The sequence below is a fragment of the Monomorium pharaonis genome, chromosome 8 (assembly GCF_013373865.1).
Source record: "Monomorium pharaonis isolate MP-MQ-018 chromosome 8, ASM1337386v2, whole genome shotgun sequence".
NCBI lineage: Eukaryota > Metazoa > Arthropoda > Insecta > Hymenoptera > Formicidae > Monomorium > Monomorium pharaonis.
Window position 1 is genome coordinate 20,381,327 of NC_050474.1, and position 15,771 is coordinate 20,397,097.

The 15,771-nt window shown below is 43.4% G+C and overlaps 1 protein-coding gene across 1 annotated transcript in view; it reads left to right on the plus strand.

The window, feature by feature from the left end:
• Window positions 1-15,771, plus strand: part of LOC118647059 — a 47,458-nt gene that overhangs the window by 6,651 nt on the left and 25,036 nt on the right. The window contains exons 2-3 of the mRNA XM_036291238.1: window positions 251-547; window positions 15,698-15,766. Of these exons, the coding sequence (XP_036147131.1) occupies window positions 292-547; window positions 15,698-15,766 (325 nt within the window). The 5' untranslated portion in view covers window positions 251-291. The remainder of the gene's footprint in view (window positions 1-250; window positions 548-15,697; window positions 15,767-15,771) is intronic.

Here is a 15,771-nt window from a genome sequence, read left to right on the forward strand (position 1 = left end):
CGTGCGTGAAACGTCACATGTATATACATATACATCACGAACTTGTCCCGTCGTGACCGACTGACAGTCGCCTCCACGTGCGCGCGGCAGGTGTCACTGGCACGGCGTGTACCGGAGCACCGACGGCTGCGGCTATTAAAAAATATTATAAATTAATTGCAGAGCGATCGTCATCATCTTAAGATGAATTTAATTTAATCTTTAAGAGTTTCTTTAAACCAGAAATCAAATCAGATTTTTTTTTTTTTAGTGGCCTTCTCTCATCTCACACACACACGTCGACGAATAGACATGGCCCTGTCCCTCCGTGACCGACTGACAGCCGCTTCCACGTGCGCGGCTCCAGGTGTCGCTGGCGCGGCGCGCACCGGAGCGCCGCGGAGGCCGGAGCGGCGACGGCAACGACGACGAACGACGGCGGCTGCGACGGCTGCGGCTACGGCGGCGGCGGCGCGTTTGTTTTTACCCAGCGTGCATTGTGGGACGGTGACTGGTGCTAAGATGGCCGACAACAGGGAGGAGATTTCGGAGCTCGTCGAGAAACGAGGTATTTGTCGGCACGCCGCGCCCCGTACTCGCCGCGATCGCATCGCGCCGCGGACGCCCCGGGACCGAGCGGTGCGTCGCGCTCGGCGCGACGCCGAGCCGTCGCCGCGATACGTCGACCCGCTGGTGCACGCGGCAGCGGCGTTGGCCGCGGCGATCGCCGCGGCCCCTCGCCGTCGGCCTCGCGCGCGCCTCGTGCTCGCGCGAGGCCCGTCGTCCGCTGGACGACGACGACGACGACGACGATGACGATCGCGCGCCAGGTCCGGTCTCCGAAGGACGTCGTCGCGCGCCTCGACGACGGCTGTCATCGTCGACACGTCGCGCTTCCTCGTCGGCCTTCCTTCCGCGACGGTCCCGCGGCACGCGGCTGACAGCGTGCGATCATTCCGCGTGCGTACAGCATCGCGTAACGCGCGCGTAATTTCCGAGCCGATTACTCATTAAGGTCACGCGCCGACGACCTTGCAGCTCGGCACCGCCGTCGCGACGACGTCCCTACCGGCCGCGTCGAGATTACCGTTATCTGCCTACGTCTATCTTCTGTTTTTCTTTTCCGCGATATCTCTCTTTCTCTCTCACTCTTTTTTTCCTCCTTTCCAGTCGCGCGCTATCGTCGATGTACCCGCGAATTTGTCCTCGCGAATTTTTTGACGCCTACGCGCCGGATGTTGTTCACCGTGCTGTCGTGCGCGCGGATCGGCACGTCAGCCGCGGCGCCGCGCAACGTGCTCTGGCTTACCGGGCGTGATCCGCTTTACCTCGTCATCGTCGGATTCGTCAGCGCGCGCTATAATTGTGTGTCTCGTGTACCGCGTCAGTACAGTTCGAATACCAACACCGAATTGGATCATCTTTGCGAAGGCCTGAATAAACCTTTATATATATACGTGCGCCAGATATCCGGACGTCGACTCATGAATACACCTGTTACTCCGTTTGTTTGATATTTGTATCACGGTGACTCGTGTAACTCATTGAATACTGTGTAGAGTCTATGACGAGGAATGTCAAAGGATGTCGAGACGGTAGTATTTAACGTGTTAATGAGCCGAGAAACATTTGTAGAAATCTGAATGATAAACTAAAGCTACCAAGACCCGGTATTCACTGTAAAAGAAAAGTATGTAAAATTATGAGTAATGTGTGTGAAAATATTTATATATTTTTAGTATGTAAACTGGATAATAACAAATATTATTTACGTGATTTTTTACGTATTTTCTTTTGCAGTGTCCACGGTCCATTATATTCGAGATCATCTTAAGTACAATTTTAAGATGTTATAAATTAATCGCGGAGCGATATTATCATCTTAAGATTGTTTTAAAATGATTTTTGAAAAAGATTGATCTTGAGAACAAGCTATGTCTTTTATGAAGCTATGAATTTTAACTTGACAACTACAAGGATGTTTCGTATGTTGAACATTGAAGAATGGTAACATATCGCCTCCATCATTTTTTGTTAAAAATCGTCGAGAGAATTTTAACGTAATTCGAGGATAATGAAATTTCCAGACACTATATACATATATCGAAGCAGACAGAATGTTAATATCGAGTTTCCTCAAAAGTGTTGATATAAAAGTTCTTGAATTTCATAGGTACAGATTGATGTATTGATTGATATTGCGTTTCTTAATTTTTTGTTTAAGACTACAATGAGCTACTGAATCAATTATTTCGAGAGTATCGTGTGTCTATATTCCATTACATTCTACGGATTATATGGAGTACTAGACTTTATATGGAATACTAGACTTTTATTTTTCTATTTTTATCTTTGTAAATTTTTAAAGTGAACTTGACAACACGTGAGATACACGGAAAGATTGGTTGGATGATTCAGCAAAGTTACAGCTTGCTGCTCGAGGTCAATATCTATAACTAAGGAGATTTTATAGTTCAGTAAAAGAAGTATATCTGAAAACAATTGTCAATGTATTGAAAAAATTCTGTGCTATAATGAAAATTGCTAATATAACAATATAACAATTTTCTTCATTACAGTACAAAAGTATCTTAGCTAGTATCTTATTAAAAATTTTAATGATATATGATTAATATGAAAAATATGATTGCAACTGATCATATTTCTTATAATAGCATATAAATTTGTCAATATAAGACAATTTTCTGCGAAAATTAATAAAATATGTGTACTAGGTCTTTAAAAGACAATAGATTGTTTTCTAAAAGAATAAAAAGAAATATTTCTCACTGAGGGGTATTTCTTGATATTTCGTTTCATCTTATCAAGATCTCTGTAAGGAAAATAACAATTCTGTCTTTTTTTATCTTCATATTTTTAATTACCTATATCCATAGCATATAAATACATATGAATGAGATATATTCTTTATTATTTTATTGTTCTTTATTTTGTGATTATATTTTATCAGTAAAGTTTTTAATTTATGAAATATTGTTTAATGAATCTTTTTCTTCCGTGTATTATAAAAATGAGATTTTTTTTATCGATCTATATACAAGCAAATATTTTCTAAAGTAGTAAAGTAATTGTACTTGGGAACGTTGCATTCATTTTTTCTTCATATTATTTTAATATGGAGATATATTTTTCTTACCGATTATATAAAAATGTAGAATTGTTACTATCTGGATAATAAATATTAAAGCAGTTCGATAGCAGCTAGATATCCATTCAAAATATTAACAATTTTAATACAAATAATATGTTTCTTAGAGATTCTAAATATGTGACTAATTGGCAAGAAGTTAGAAAATAATCGCAACCGCCCAAGATATTAAATGGAGCGAGCATGTCGGGCCGAGAATTCGACTGAGAACTGCGCGGCGATCACTTGATATTTTTAATACAATCCGTTATGTACGCGTAACAAGATTAACTGTAATACGCATTCGACGATGCACCGTGTCTTGCAACGATGCTTGCCTCCTCGCTCGTCGGTTCGGTGCACATTCGTACACAAGTTATTTCATACTCGTAGCTTCCTGAACATCTATATTTTACACTCACCATACACACTCCTTAACGTCTAAATTACACAACCGCGAGTCCTAAATGACGCTAATCAATTCGCATATTTATCGCGTCAGCGTTCCCCAGCGGCCCGTGTCGAAGACACGTCGGATCGAACAATTTGGATTTTATCTCGCGGAAAAAATTTACGCGTCTCAGAAATGATATTTCCAAAGCGGAAAGTGAGAAGGGACTTCTAACCTCGACGAATTTTCTCCCGGTTCGACGAACGATATTGACTCGACTCGATCAATTATACATAAATCGTAAGGTTATCGTGTAAGTCATGTGCTTTCGCCTTACGTGATCGCAGCCCCGATTTTCTTATCACGTTCCCTGATATCCGTGCGATCTACTATCGATTACTATCGATGTACACCGCGGTTTCAGTTTCGTTGCATTATTGCGCGATTTCGATCATTTGTTCAGCAGCGATAAACGATTCGAGGGATTTCGTAAAAAAATATCCTGTTGTGATATAACATTTAATTCGGAAATTTTTTTATTATATCAGTCACGCGAAGTCGAATTAATCAGCTGCGCTTTCGGTAAATTTCTTAATTTTAACGCCAAAGCATAGTTCACAACTTTATCAATCTTCTTTACTTTTTATCTCGTATTGCACGAATAAAAAGTACAAGCTATGTTTGATATTATTAACATTATTATCTGGATGAGAAAGAGTGTTTTTGGCGAGAAGTTAAACTTAAATTCCGTACGAACTGTTAGCTTGTGTTGCTCTTGCTTAAAATTAAAATCAGATAGCACGCTTAAAAAGGCTAACAAAAGTTATCTGTACATTCAGCAACGTAGACCTTTAGCAGTGACCTTGTCTCGGAGCGCATTCAATGATAGATAATCCCTTGTCACTTGTAACAATATTCCGTAACTGACACCGTAACTATCGCTATTCAGAAAATATTTTCATTCACCGCCGTGCAGCACGATCGAAAGGCATAGAATTCACTTAGGTACGCCGCATGCATGCGGTTTCCGCGTTGCATTAGCATCGGACGCATACGTATCCGCCAGATGGTTTCACATTTGCCGGCATGGTTCAGCGATTTTTTAACGGAAGGAAGTCGGCTGATCGCGCGTTTTTGTGTGGACGTTAGGCCCCGAAATGAATTCAGTAATTCCGTCGAGGTTATTCTTATCTGTGATCTATCTCAATTGCGACGTCGTAATGATCTTGCAATTTTTACGTTCTTTTAAATTCGTAACGCGGTGACATAATATACCGAGTTGCACCTCGGTCGTTCGAGCTTCACGGTTCAGATTTCAGTATTTTAACGAATTCTTTGTTGAATAGAGACGCTCGTGTATTTTTATGTAAAACAGTATTGTCCCGCGTTCCTTGCATTTATACCTATTTTTGTTATTCATTTTTAATAAAAATCTCCCTATTTTTTTTTCGTTACGCATTGCATCGAAGCTACGCTGCATTCGAACTTGTAACATGTCGCAAAGTCTGCGATATTTGCACAGTTATCTCCATTGAAATGTAAAATTCCAAATAATCCGTAAAAATGCTAAGCTATTCGCTTTGTTAAGACATGAATGTAAGAGGGATAAATGTTTGAATCTTCAATTCTTTTTTATCATTCTTTTCAATCGTTGTAAATATCTATTTTTATGGCATTACCCGTTCCTTTAAGTTAACGTAATATCTTTTAAACTTACGTTTTACATTTCCTCGTAAATATTTCAATTAACCCTCGTACATTTAGAAAACTGAGATAGAACGCGAGAGTGGAATTAATAACGTGGTATATAATTACGAAAATATGTAATTATCGCAAACTAATGTGATTATAAGGTTTTGACAGTCAACAACCGAGAGATATACATCGACAGAACGATTCGTAACGATAAACTTTGAACATATCCTCGCAGTTCTCGCGATTCATTATAGCCGAGTAACCGGCTTCATCTCTTTTCATCGAGAGACGACAAGTACGAGTTTGTCGACGCGATCACCGACTCTCGCAGCACCGGCGCGTATCGCGCCTGTGTTTCAGATTGATAGCTCTTTAACGTACGCGAGCAGCAAGCGAATGCATGCACAGCGAAGGCGCTTAAGTAGGTTGCAGTTATTTATTCTCGTAACACCCGTATGACAGCCTTCTCTCGGTAATAGGACGGCATTGTTGCCCGCTTCCGTCTCTGTCCGGAGCCGCGTTTCAAAATCCGTCCATTTATTATTTGGCTTTGATAATTCCATCGCGCGTGCGCGCACTTTCGCCTGTCTCTCAATCGTCCATCTTTCAACGTCAAATTCCCGTGCCGTATACTTGAAAAAAAGCAATTTATAATGGTACACGCTAGAGCGTGATGCCGGAGTACGAGAATATCGGGGCTTCATTCTTTGTAAGATACCATACTCTACGCGTGCCGCGTGTATTCATCTTCATTTGGATCGAGAGATTGATACTCTCCCGGCTTTAAATATCCCTGCCTCTTTTGGCAAGCTTGAAGTCATCGTTTCGACATTGTACGTTGCTTCATTCAAGGCTCGGAGGTGTCGTGTATACGTGGTATTGTGCACACGTGCGTGCGCACGCAACGGCTCGTGTGACTCTGTTATTGTCGGGGAAGTACCGATGACAGGCAGACCTGTCCGCCTAATTTTTCTTTTTTTGGAACGGAGGGTACATTAGGCTAATTTATAAGTAACGAGCGCGATTTCGCGTGATATTCCGCCCTCGTCAGGGTCACGTAGCCATTGATCGCGCCGACGTCGGGGGCGTAATAAACAGGAAACGATGTGGAACGCTCTAAATTGGCCGACATTTGTGCTGCCAGTCGAAACCCGGCAGCGGGAAGTGGCAGCTCGCGGTGCCGGCCTTAACGAATCGTTCGTCCCGTCCGTTTGTCGTTTCGTCGTCCTCCTTTCGGCGCGAGCTCTAGAATACGTTCTCGTACGCGGAGCATTGCTTCGATATAGGCGTCGATCGATATTGTACGATGATGACTCACTATACCACGAATCTCGTTGCCTTGGATATATGCAGATATGGATGTATAAATTTTTCCAGCGCGCGAACATGCGACTCGCTTAATCGCGTCGCGAAAAACTCCAAAGGGAGATTTGTGTTTTTTATATCTTTATTTCCCCCGTTCGTTTTATCCTTTCATCTCTATACATATTACAATTTATAGGCTGTCTGAGCAACGATAGGCGATAGGATCGGGCAATAATTTATTTAATGAAATATAGATTTCAGGAGGCTTGACATACATTTGTGGTTCCACACACGCGCGCACTCTTGTTCTTGCATGAATTATTTTTGTTCGTGCGCCAGTGGAACAGATTGAAGTTCATTAAACGAGAGTAGAGATCCGCGGCCGCGGATCAAAGTAGCAAGCCAGCGAGAAGACGACGCGACAAGAAAATTTGCATCTCTCACGTTCAAAGTCCATCATTTTCATCGCGACGCAACGCAGGCGTGTTCTCGCTCGGCCGACACGCAGCGCTGACCAATTACGACCGCGCGCAACGCCACGTAATACGCGCTAATTATTTTAACACCGTTACGTAATCGCATCAGCCCGATGGTGGTAGTTTTCGATCGACGCTTCTCACCGAGGCGGGAGAGAGCTCCTTGTTCCTCGGCACAACATTGACCAAACGAACGGAGAACGGAGGAAATAAAGATTCCACCTTGGCTTTGCTCGTCAACGTAATTAAACATAATTCGTCCGATAAGACTGATTGATTGATCGAGCGAGCGAGCGAGCGATGTTCTCTTCAATTCTCTTATTGCAACGTACTTGTCGACGAAGCGCTTTAAACCGGATCCGGATCGAATAAATAAGCGCAAGCAACTACGAATGAACAACTTGCTCGTCGCGTTCGGATTCATTGAGCTCAAGTTGTTCATTCGCGTTTGCCCACGCTCGTTTGTTTGGTCTGGGTCGAGCGAACTGTGTCTGCGCCGAATTGACAACCCCGTGATTCTCATATTTGTATAACCGCTTGCTACGCAAAGCCACAATTTTCCCCCTTTTTTACTCCCTTTGAAAAAGTTTCTCTTTGGATTTTACACTGATAGAAAAAATGCGATATTCACGGTTATAATTGCGTAATAAAATAATTATAGTCAAGAATATCATTTTTATAGTAATCAAATGTTTTAATAGCAACATATTTATAGCAATGCCAACTATGAAAACAATTATACTACAAATTGTACAGTTTTAAGATATACTAAGATGTAATAGTTATTATAAAAATGATATCCCCCCCGACTATAATTATTTTACTATGCTTATAATTATTTTACAGTCACAAATGCAACACATTTTTCTATTAGATGTAGATTGCTCCTTCCGCGGAATGATCTCGGGTAATCCATTTGGGTAAAACTTCCACACACTTCTTTTCTTACTCACGCCCTTGCTTTATAAAACCTGTTCTTTATGGGCATTCGGTTGATAACGTGCGTAACAGGTAATGGGTGTCGCAAATTTTCCTTCGCGCACAGTCCGCGTGCATTTGTCTGTGTTTTTTATCTGCGTACCCTGCGAGTCTTACTTTTTGCCCGACGCGTTTCATAATGATAGTCCCTGCGTTCTTATTAAGTACTTTATTTATTAAGAGAACTCACTTGAACGCTTTTTCAATTTTTTTTTTTGTCGAACAGGACATGGATTTCCGACCCTCTTCTGGTCATTGTCCTCGTGATGACTCGTTCCGAGTGACGTCCCGCTATGCCACAACCGTATCTTTCTCTCCTTCCAGGACTTTTCGTTTCGTCTTTACTATCATCGCCAGTGCAATCGGGCTGGCTTCTTATTGAACCTCTCTGCGAAATGGAAGTACTTCGCGCGATAGCGCTACGGTGTTCCGTACATTATCGTTAACGTACGGTTTTTTTTATGTCCTCTTATCTTTATATCGCGTGCCTCCGACTCGGGTAATTTAATATTTCAGCATCGCAAACTAAACTCCGAATCGCACCAATAGCAATATCTCACGCAATGTATATGATTTTTCAATATATTATAATACGTCGTATTTGAAGGAATTGATACCCCATGAAATGTTCGCCAACGTCCGCCGCGATGGCAACGGCTCCACTCGATTGGATTTTCGTGTTCGTTTGGAGATCGCCGGGAAGTGTCGCGCCGGCATGCACCGTTATGCAAAGTGGGAACGATCTCTCGCGTCGCCGCCGCCGTCTGTACATGCATTTATACGGTCCGACGTTAGAAATCGCCTTGGAGGAAAATCTCTCTCTCTCTCTCTCTCTCCCCCGCCAGCGCGGCGCGGCGTCTCGAAGAGACCTCCTAGCTCTCGCGGTCACGTTTCCAACACACGTTTTCCTGAACGCAACGCAACACGGCGAACGTCCGTCGGTTCGATCGGCCAGCTCCCCTCCCCCGTTCATCCGATTTCTATACACGCGTGTAGAAGTCGGGTCACCATCATCGGTCATTTGTTGCACCGCTCCGCCGAGCAATTCCGCCCGTGGCCGCTCCGTACGTGAAAGTTTGCGCTGCCCCGCGCCGCAGCGGCGCATTCGTTCGCGCGCGGCATGTGGCACACGCTCGTGCAGTATGAGATCGTGACTTATGCTCGCGAGCATGCTAATTATTCGTGGTGCAGCGCCACGATGAATTTTTCATTCTTTCCCCCCCCGTGACAGGGGGACGTGGCACGCGGGTCGTCGTTCCCTCCTTTTATCGCGATCGCCGCTTCGCGTGGCGAAAGCACGCCTACTGTTGGTTCGGCGTCAAGATAGTCGGATAGAACGAGTGACTAATCATTTGATGAGGTGTTTCGCCGGCAACGGAGATAAACTACGAATGTTTATTAATTTTTAAAACGCATTAAGGGCTGGTTGTTCCAACTTCCTTGTAAACTTACATATCAGGTAAACATGCGTCTATCTTTATTTATTTAAGAAAAAAAAATGAAGATAGACACACGCTTACCTGATAGGTAAGTTTACCAAGAAGTTGGAACAACCGGCTCTAAATATCGAATGTGCCTTAAATTTATATAAAATATAAAAACTTTCATAAAGAATCAAACAGAGGATAAATTTCATTTATGAAAATGATTCTATCAAATGATGCTATCATATGTAAAATATATTTATACCGCAAAAATAAGAGTGAGGTTCATTAAGTGTTAACGTGGATCTCTCGCGTGTATTTTTGCTTAACTCATTCGTTGGCATATTGCCTGTTTAACGTCGTTTCGAACTTGCAGCTAAGAGAGAAAATTGTCCAGATGGACGGAGCGCAGCCCTCGTATCTCTCTTCTTCTACCACTTTAAAAAACTTTGTTCGCCGCTTCCTGAACACCAGCGGCGCGCGAGTCGCATTTCCTCAAGTATTACTAATACCATCCTCAAGTGTTACTAAATCGCTTTAGTATTCTGGGTTCTCGCCAATATTCTGGATTCCCCTGACTACCTTCCAAATACTAAAGTTACCACGATCGTTTCACTGTAAATTACGTGATTACGTACATATTGAATATTGGCAGCACGTGGTGATCCTTGGGATCCTCTGTCAAGCGAGAGCAAAAGAGTTTGATCTTGCATTTCGGGACGATATTATTCCTGCATGCGTGACCAATCTTTGCACCGTTCCCAATCAAATCTCACGACTGAAAATAGAATATCCGACATTCCGTCGTCTTTCCGGGAATCCATCGCGACGACCGTCGTCGGTCGTTACATTATCTTTCACTTAGGGTAGAGAAAAAAAAACGCAACGGAAGAGAGAGAGACGGGAGAGACGCGGGGAGAGGGGGGGAGAGACGTACCGCGGGTACGTCGACTCCGGGATGAAACGGGGGGGGCTTGATTCATCGCGGAGGCCGCGCGCACTCGGCTTCACGCAGCCGTAGAGCGAATCTCGTCCCGATCCTGGATATTCGAGCGCGCACGAGCCAGCCAGACAGCCGAGCCAGTTGGTTACGCGTCTTCCGCGCGAAAGTCAAGGACGCGCGGAACGTGGTTCCGTAGTGTTTCTCCCCGACCTTCGCGACCGCGCGTGCACCGCCGTAATCACACACGAGCCTCCCGATCGTGTGATTCGCCGAGGTCAGTGCGCGGGTTTCCGTTCGACGAGAAAGAGGATCCCGCAACTTCGATCGGTGATTTTTCCCAAGTTGGCGATCGATCTTCCCTCGAGGTGTCCGGTGTTCCGGTATCTCGATTTCTTTGCCCAACGCACCGGATACAATCTCGCGAATATTTATGTTACTTCGTTGCTCACGCTACCGAGGAAATGAAAAATTCAGCAGTGTTGATACAGTAGCAGTGGAGTAGTGCTAGAAAGTTCTTTAAAAAAATAATAATAAAGATAACAAGTCTGTGGCGAAAGACATTTCGGAGAAAGTGAATTGATGCTGTAACAATACAAAGAATACGAAGAAAATATTTCAATGATCTATGAATGACGCTTGCATTTGAATATTGCCTATTTGTCATTACGTCATCGTAAAGTGATTATGCGAAGTAACCCGTCACTTCGCAGTCACTTTGCCATAAATTTGCAAATTATTAACATGCTAATGCTATTAATGTGAAACGTGAGTCTATGTGTCGCGTATTCTCTTTATATAAATTAGTTCCGACTTGTAGCACGTGCATGAATCCTATCTGAAAGTCATTATACATTTTTTAATAATTTTTAACGTTAAACAATATTATTACTCTACAGGAAAGCGTTTCGGTATCGTCAGTTTTATCGATATTATATTTTGATACAACATTTTTATGTATCGTCAAATATAAAATGCAGAACGTGAGAGACGTAAACTCTCATTTGTAAGTCCCAGTGTGAGGCCTGCGTGAAATCAGTTTTAAGCACAACGACATAAATTGCTCCTGATCTCTCCGTAACGAAGGCAGTACGTGCCTACGCACGGTGCCCTAAATTGGTGATTCACCGCGTTCACCGGGGGTTCGGTAACACCGCGTCGTTCCGCTTACTTTCCCCCCGGTTGTTCACGATCGAATAATTTTGGGATTCCTCGATCTCGTCTACCTCTCCCACGAGAAAACCTTGAACCGCACTCCGTACGCTTCCGGTGGCCAGTGTGAACGACTCTGCGGATCGAGCAGCGGGCTCAGAATGGTAGTCGCAATGGTCGCAAAATACGGAGAGTCTGATCTAGGTACGTCTGATTCATCGATCATAATAGGGAGATACTCTAGAATTGCTCGCACGTATCTTACTTTCCTGTATCTTGTATATAGAGATTTTTATCGCATATGCTTGTACGAATATAAGTTTTAAATTAATAAACTTTTTAGTTGCACATTCACTCGTATGAAAGACTGCATTGATTTATAATCGAGGAGGCGTTGACAGCTACGCGCGTTTAGCAGAGTCGCATAATTGTTGCGCAATGGTCTTCGCGCACACATGCCGATAATAAGCGTAGTGTATGACGATATAGCACGCGTAGAGATACGATTTATCTCGGCCACGCGAAGGAAGCGGGAGATTTGTTCTAATGAATTGCACACCGCTAAACAAACTCGAGCGAACGACCTATAATTACGAGCGAGTGTATTACGCCGTAACGAGCCAAGATGGAAGCGCTGGATGAAATTGGACGACCCTAATATTCTCATCGATTATTACTTCCGTTCGCGTTGTTGATCTTGATCGGATCTATGTGAGAGAGATGTGAAAATCTAAATTTATCACCCGCGTAAACCTAAATTAATCGTAATAAAATATAATCGTTTATGTGACTAGATAATACGGCGTGGATCAAAACGTAATCGCGTTAATCCCGATGCACATAGAATTTCTTCAGTAAAACAGTTATTCTTTACGGAACGTTTTAATCAATGATCGTGAGTTTCAATTGTACTTTCAATATCGTGGAACTAAGTCTTGCTATAATTATTTCGCTACAATTATCCACGAGAATTGGGTTTACGTAATCATGATAAGCATTAAATTTGATCTCGCACTCGTATAGAAGATTTCGAAATAATGGTTCACGTCTGTACACCTCGGATTTTGTAAGACCGCGACATAGTCTCCCGTTCATTCACTTATCATCCAATCGTCTGCGTACATCGCGATTCGGAGCTCGGGGATTGTAATTTCCGCGATAATTTTACCATTCGCGGCACGTTTGCGCCGTCTGGCGCGGGGCGGGTTGCTTTATTTGCAGTTGAGTGCCATAATTGCAAGGTACACATACACTGGCGCGCGTTCGGCGAAAAGTACACCAAAGTCTCCGGAGGCCGGCTAGCGCGCGGTGGTTGAAAGTCCTCCCGACCATCGATCGTTCCGGAGAACTCGATCGTGTTGCGCGATACGTAATCGCTCGACGGTTGAAAAACTGCAGCAAAGAGAGAGAGAGAGAGACGCGATGGACTCGAGATGGAACCGGCTTAATGGCATTCCGCCGGCCTGCCTGATGCCCCTGCCTGCAAGATTCTTTACCTCGCGCCGGACCGAAGGCGCGCGGTGGATTGAAATTCGTCGCGGCGAATTCCGCAATCAGCCCGTCCGGCATCATCACCCGTCGAATCGCGTCATTAACCCCTCGTGTCGCCTGCGGACACGAACCAGTTTCGTTTAAAGTCCCCGCAAGCGGAAGATTCCTCTTCCGCGACATCCAGAAAGTATCCGCGCGCCGCGAGAAGGTTGGCGCGGTGTAGAAATCACGTGGCGGCTAATGGGGGAAATCTCGACTCGAGAATGATCGTGTGAGAGGCGCGGGGGTTAATTGCAATCGGATATCCAAAGTTGTATATTTCGTTTCCAAGGGGGCAATTTACTTATTTGATAAATGGAGTGATCGTTTTTGTTATATTGAATGAACTTTGTTGTACCGTAACAATATTCGGATTGATGCCGCGTTTTTTTTTTTACGATGCTCTTTCCCTGATTATAATTAACGACGTGACACTGACCGCATTACGGTGTACTTATAGCGAGAAAGCCGCGACGCGAAATATCATCTTGGCCAACTCTTCTAATTAAGCGTGCGCTATTCTCGGCGATGTCGGTGATTAGCTATAGGCGTTCTTAATTATGTTGGGCGCAGAGTAAATTGGAAAACGATATTCCTCATATATATTACCTAACTACACGCTTTTCACAATGGGACATTGTTCGGGCTGCTTATCGGAGTATTTTCCTCGGCGAGAATATGTACTTCCTAAATTTCGCTGCTCGCGAAGTCTCACGTCGTGTGTACGTGAGAAATTTGAATAAACAGAAGTGGGAATTTCACGAAAAAACAGACCACGTAGCATTTTTTAATAATATCCGGCAAATCAAATTTACGTGTTACTTTATACTTATAAAGTGCACGTGTAATACACGCGCGCATCATGTTTCTTATTTTAAATAAAATCTCAAAATAAGTATACATCCCTCTGATAAATGAATTTTGTAATCAAGTTTTAAGGAGAAATCTTCTTTGATTTTTTTGAGCCGCTTTACTTATTGTTATGTAAAATTATGATACACATAGTCACGTTTAATTTTCGTCACGAGTCGTGTTAACACAAACATAATCCATGGCCTAGGTCAATATGCATTTGACATAGGCAGAATGCGAATGATACGCTTGTTCTCGGTTCTTTCCCTTTCCGGCCACGTGTACTTACGAAAGGAGAGATCTGTAGTGCATTTGCATTGTAGTGCACACCGGTGCTCGCGGCTGCTGCCATTGTTCTCGGCTGCTTTTCACAGGCTATTGGGGGAAAAAGCACAGCTGGCTTTTCCTTTCAGCATTCGTCCTAATTAAAAAATAATTCGCTATGTGTTGTCGTTATTCGTCTTATGTCAGTCACGAGAAGGCCGAATAGAAATAATGCGCTGTAAAATTGCACGCATTCGAAACGCGGCAATAAGATCGCAAGAATAACGTTTGTGTAAATTGAAAACGTCAATTGTAATAAGTGATATTTATAATAGATAATATTGCCATTATTAAAATATTATATTTACTTACAATTTAGGATTATGTAATTAAATTAAATATTTTGTAACTAAATATTTTATTTTTTCCAATGTTTCTTGTATTCACACGCTGTAAATGCATGAGCTCTTCGGTATTCTCGGCTTTTCGTATAGTGCGAGGAACGAAATATTACCTGCCAATCAAAACAGTTTGGGAACAGTTTAAGAGAAGGCGCGTATGAATATCGTTGTGGTATTTCCCGGTCACGGGGCAAAAGGTTGAATCGAAGCATTTACGTCTTCCTCTCGTCGATAGTCGCCTGAGTTACATCAGGATTACTTTCTACTCCCGCGACTGGCACGGCGATAATTAACGTGCCTGAAATATCCACGTGAAAGAATCCAAATAAGATTTTTTTTTTTAACGTATCTACACAAATCGGGAATGTCACAAATACTTGTTTCGCGATTATAGAGTCTCTTTTTGAATGTTTCTTTCATTTCACGTCTTAAATAATACGCCTGTGCCCGTGGAAAGGCACTGCCACTTGCTTTGATTTATTAATGTCCCGAGAGGAAGATGTTCGCGCGCGCGCGCGGAAGCCGCCGAGCGAGAAGCGCGAGTCCAAAGCGTGCCGCATTTAGCGCGATTTTTCAACGTAATGAGTGTAACATAACCGTTAAATGCTGAGTATTCATGACGGATGCAAAATGTAGGGTATACAGCGAGACGACTCGCCGGGAAGCTCGAATGTTTCTTCTATCTGCTCTCGCGGATCTACCGCGAAGCCTAGCATGAAACGAAGTTTCCATACACACACACACACATACACGCGCCGCGAGTTCTGCTTAGCAGCTTGCGTGTTCACGCGATATATTATAGCGCGCATAACGAAGTAGGAGGAGGAATGAAGAGTCGTGATAATCGCCGGTCCGTGGTAGCTTTGTGGCAACTTCAGAATTTATCTTCCGCCGCGTGTGCTGCGCGCGCGAATATCACAGATCGATATCTCGCCGACCATCAATTGCGGCGGAGGCATTAATCGCGGGAGTTTCACGGCGACGCGTCGCTACCACCGAACGTTTCCTGCAACAGTTATTGTCAATTAACCTTAAGGTCGAAAGAGTATCAAAAGGAAAAAGAAAACTGTGTGCAGTATAATAATACGTGAAAAATCATTCGGAAATGATTCCGCATAATTACCATTAATTAATCTTGTGTTAAATTTTTTTTCTGTTTCAGGTAAGTTTCAGGTTGCGAATAATACTTTCGAGGCACGGTGTGCACCAACGTCGTTCTTTGCGTCAAGAAGTGAG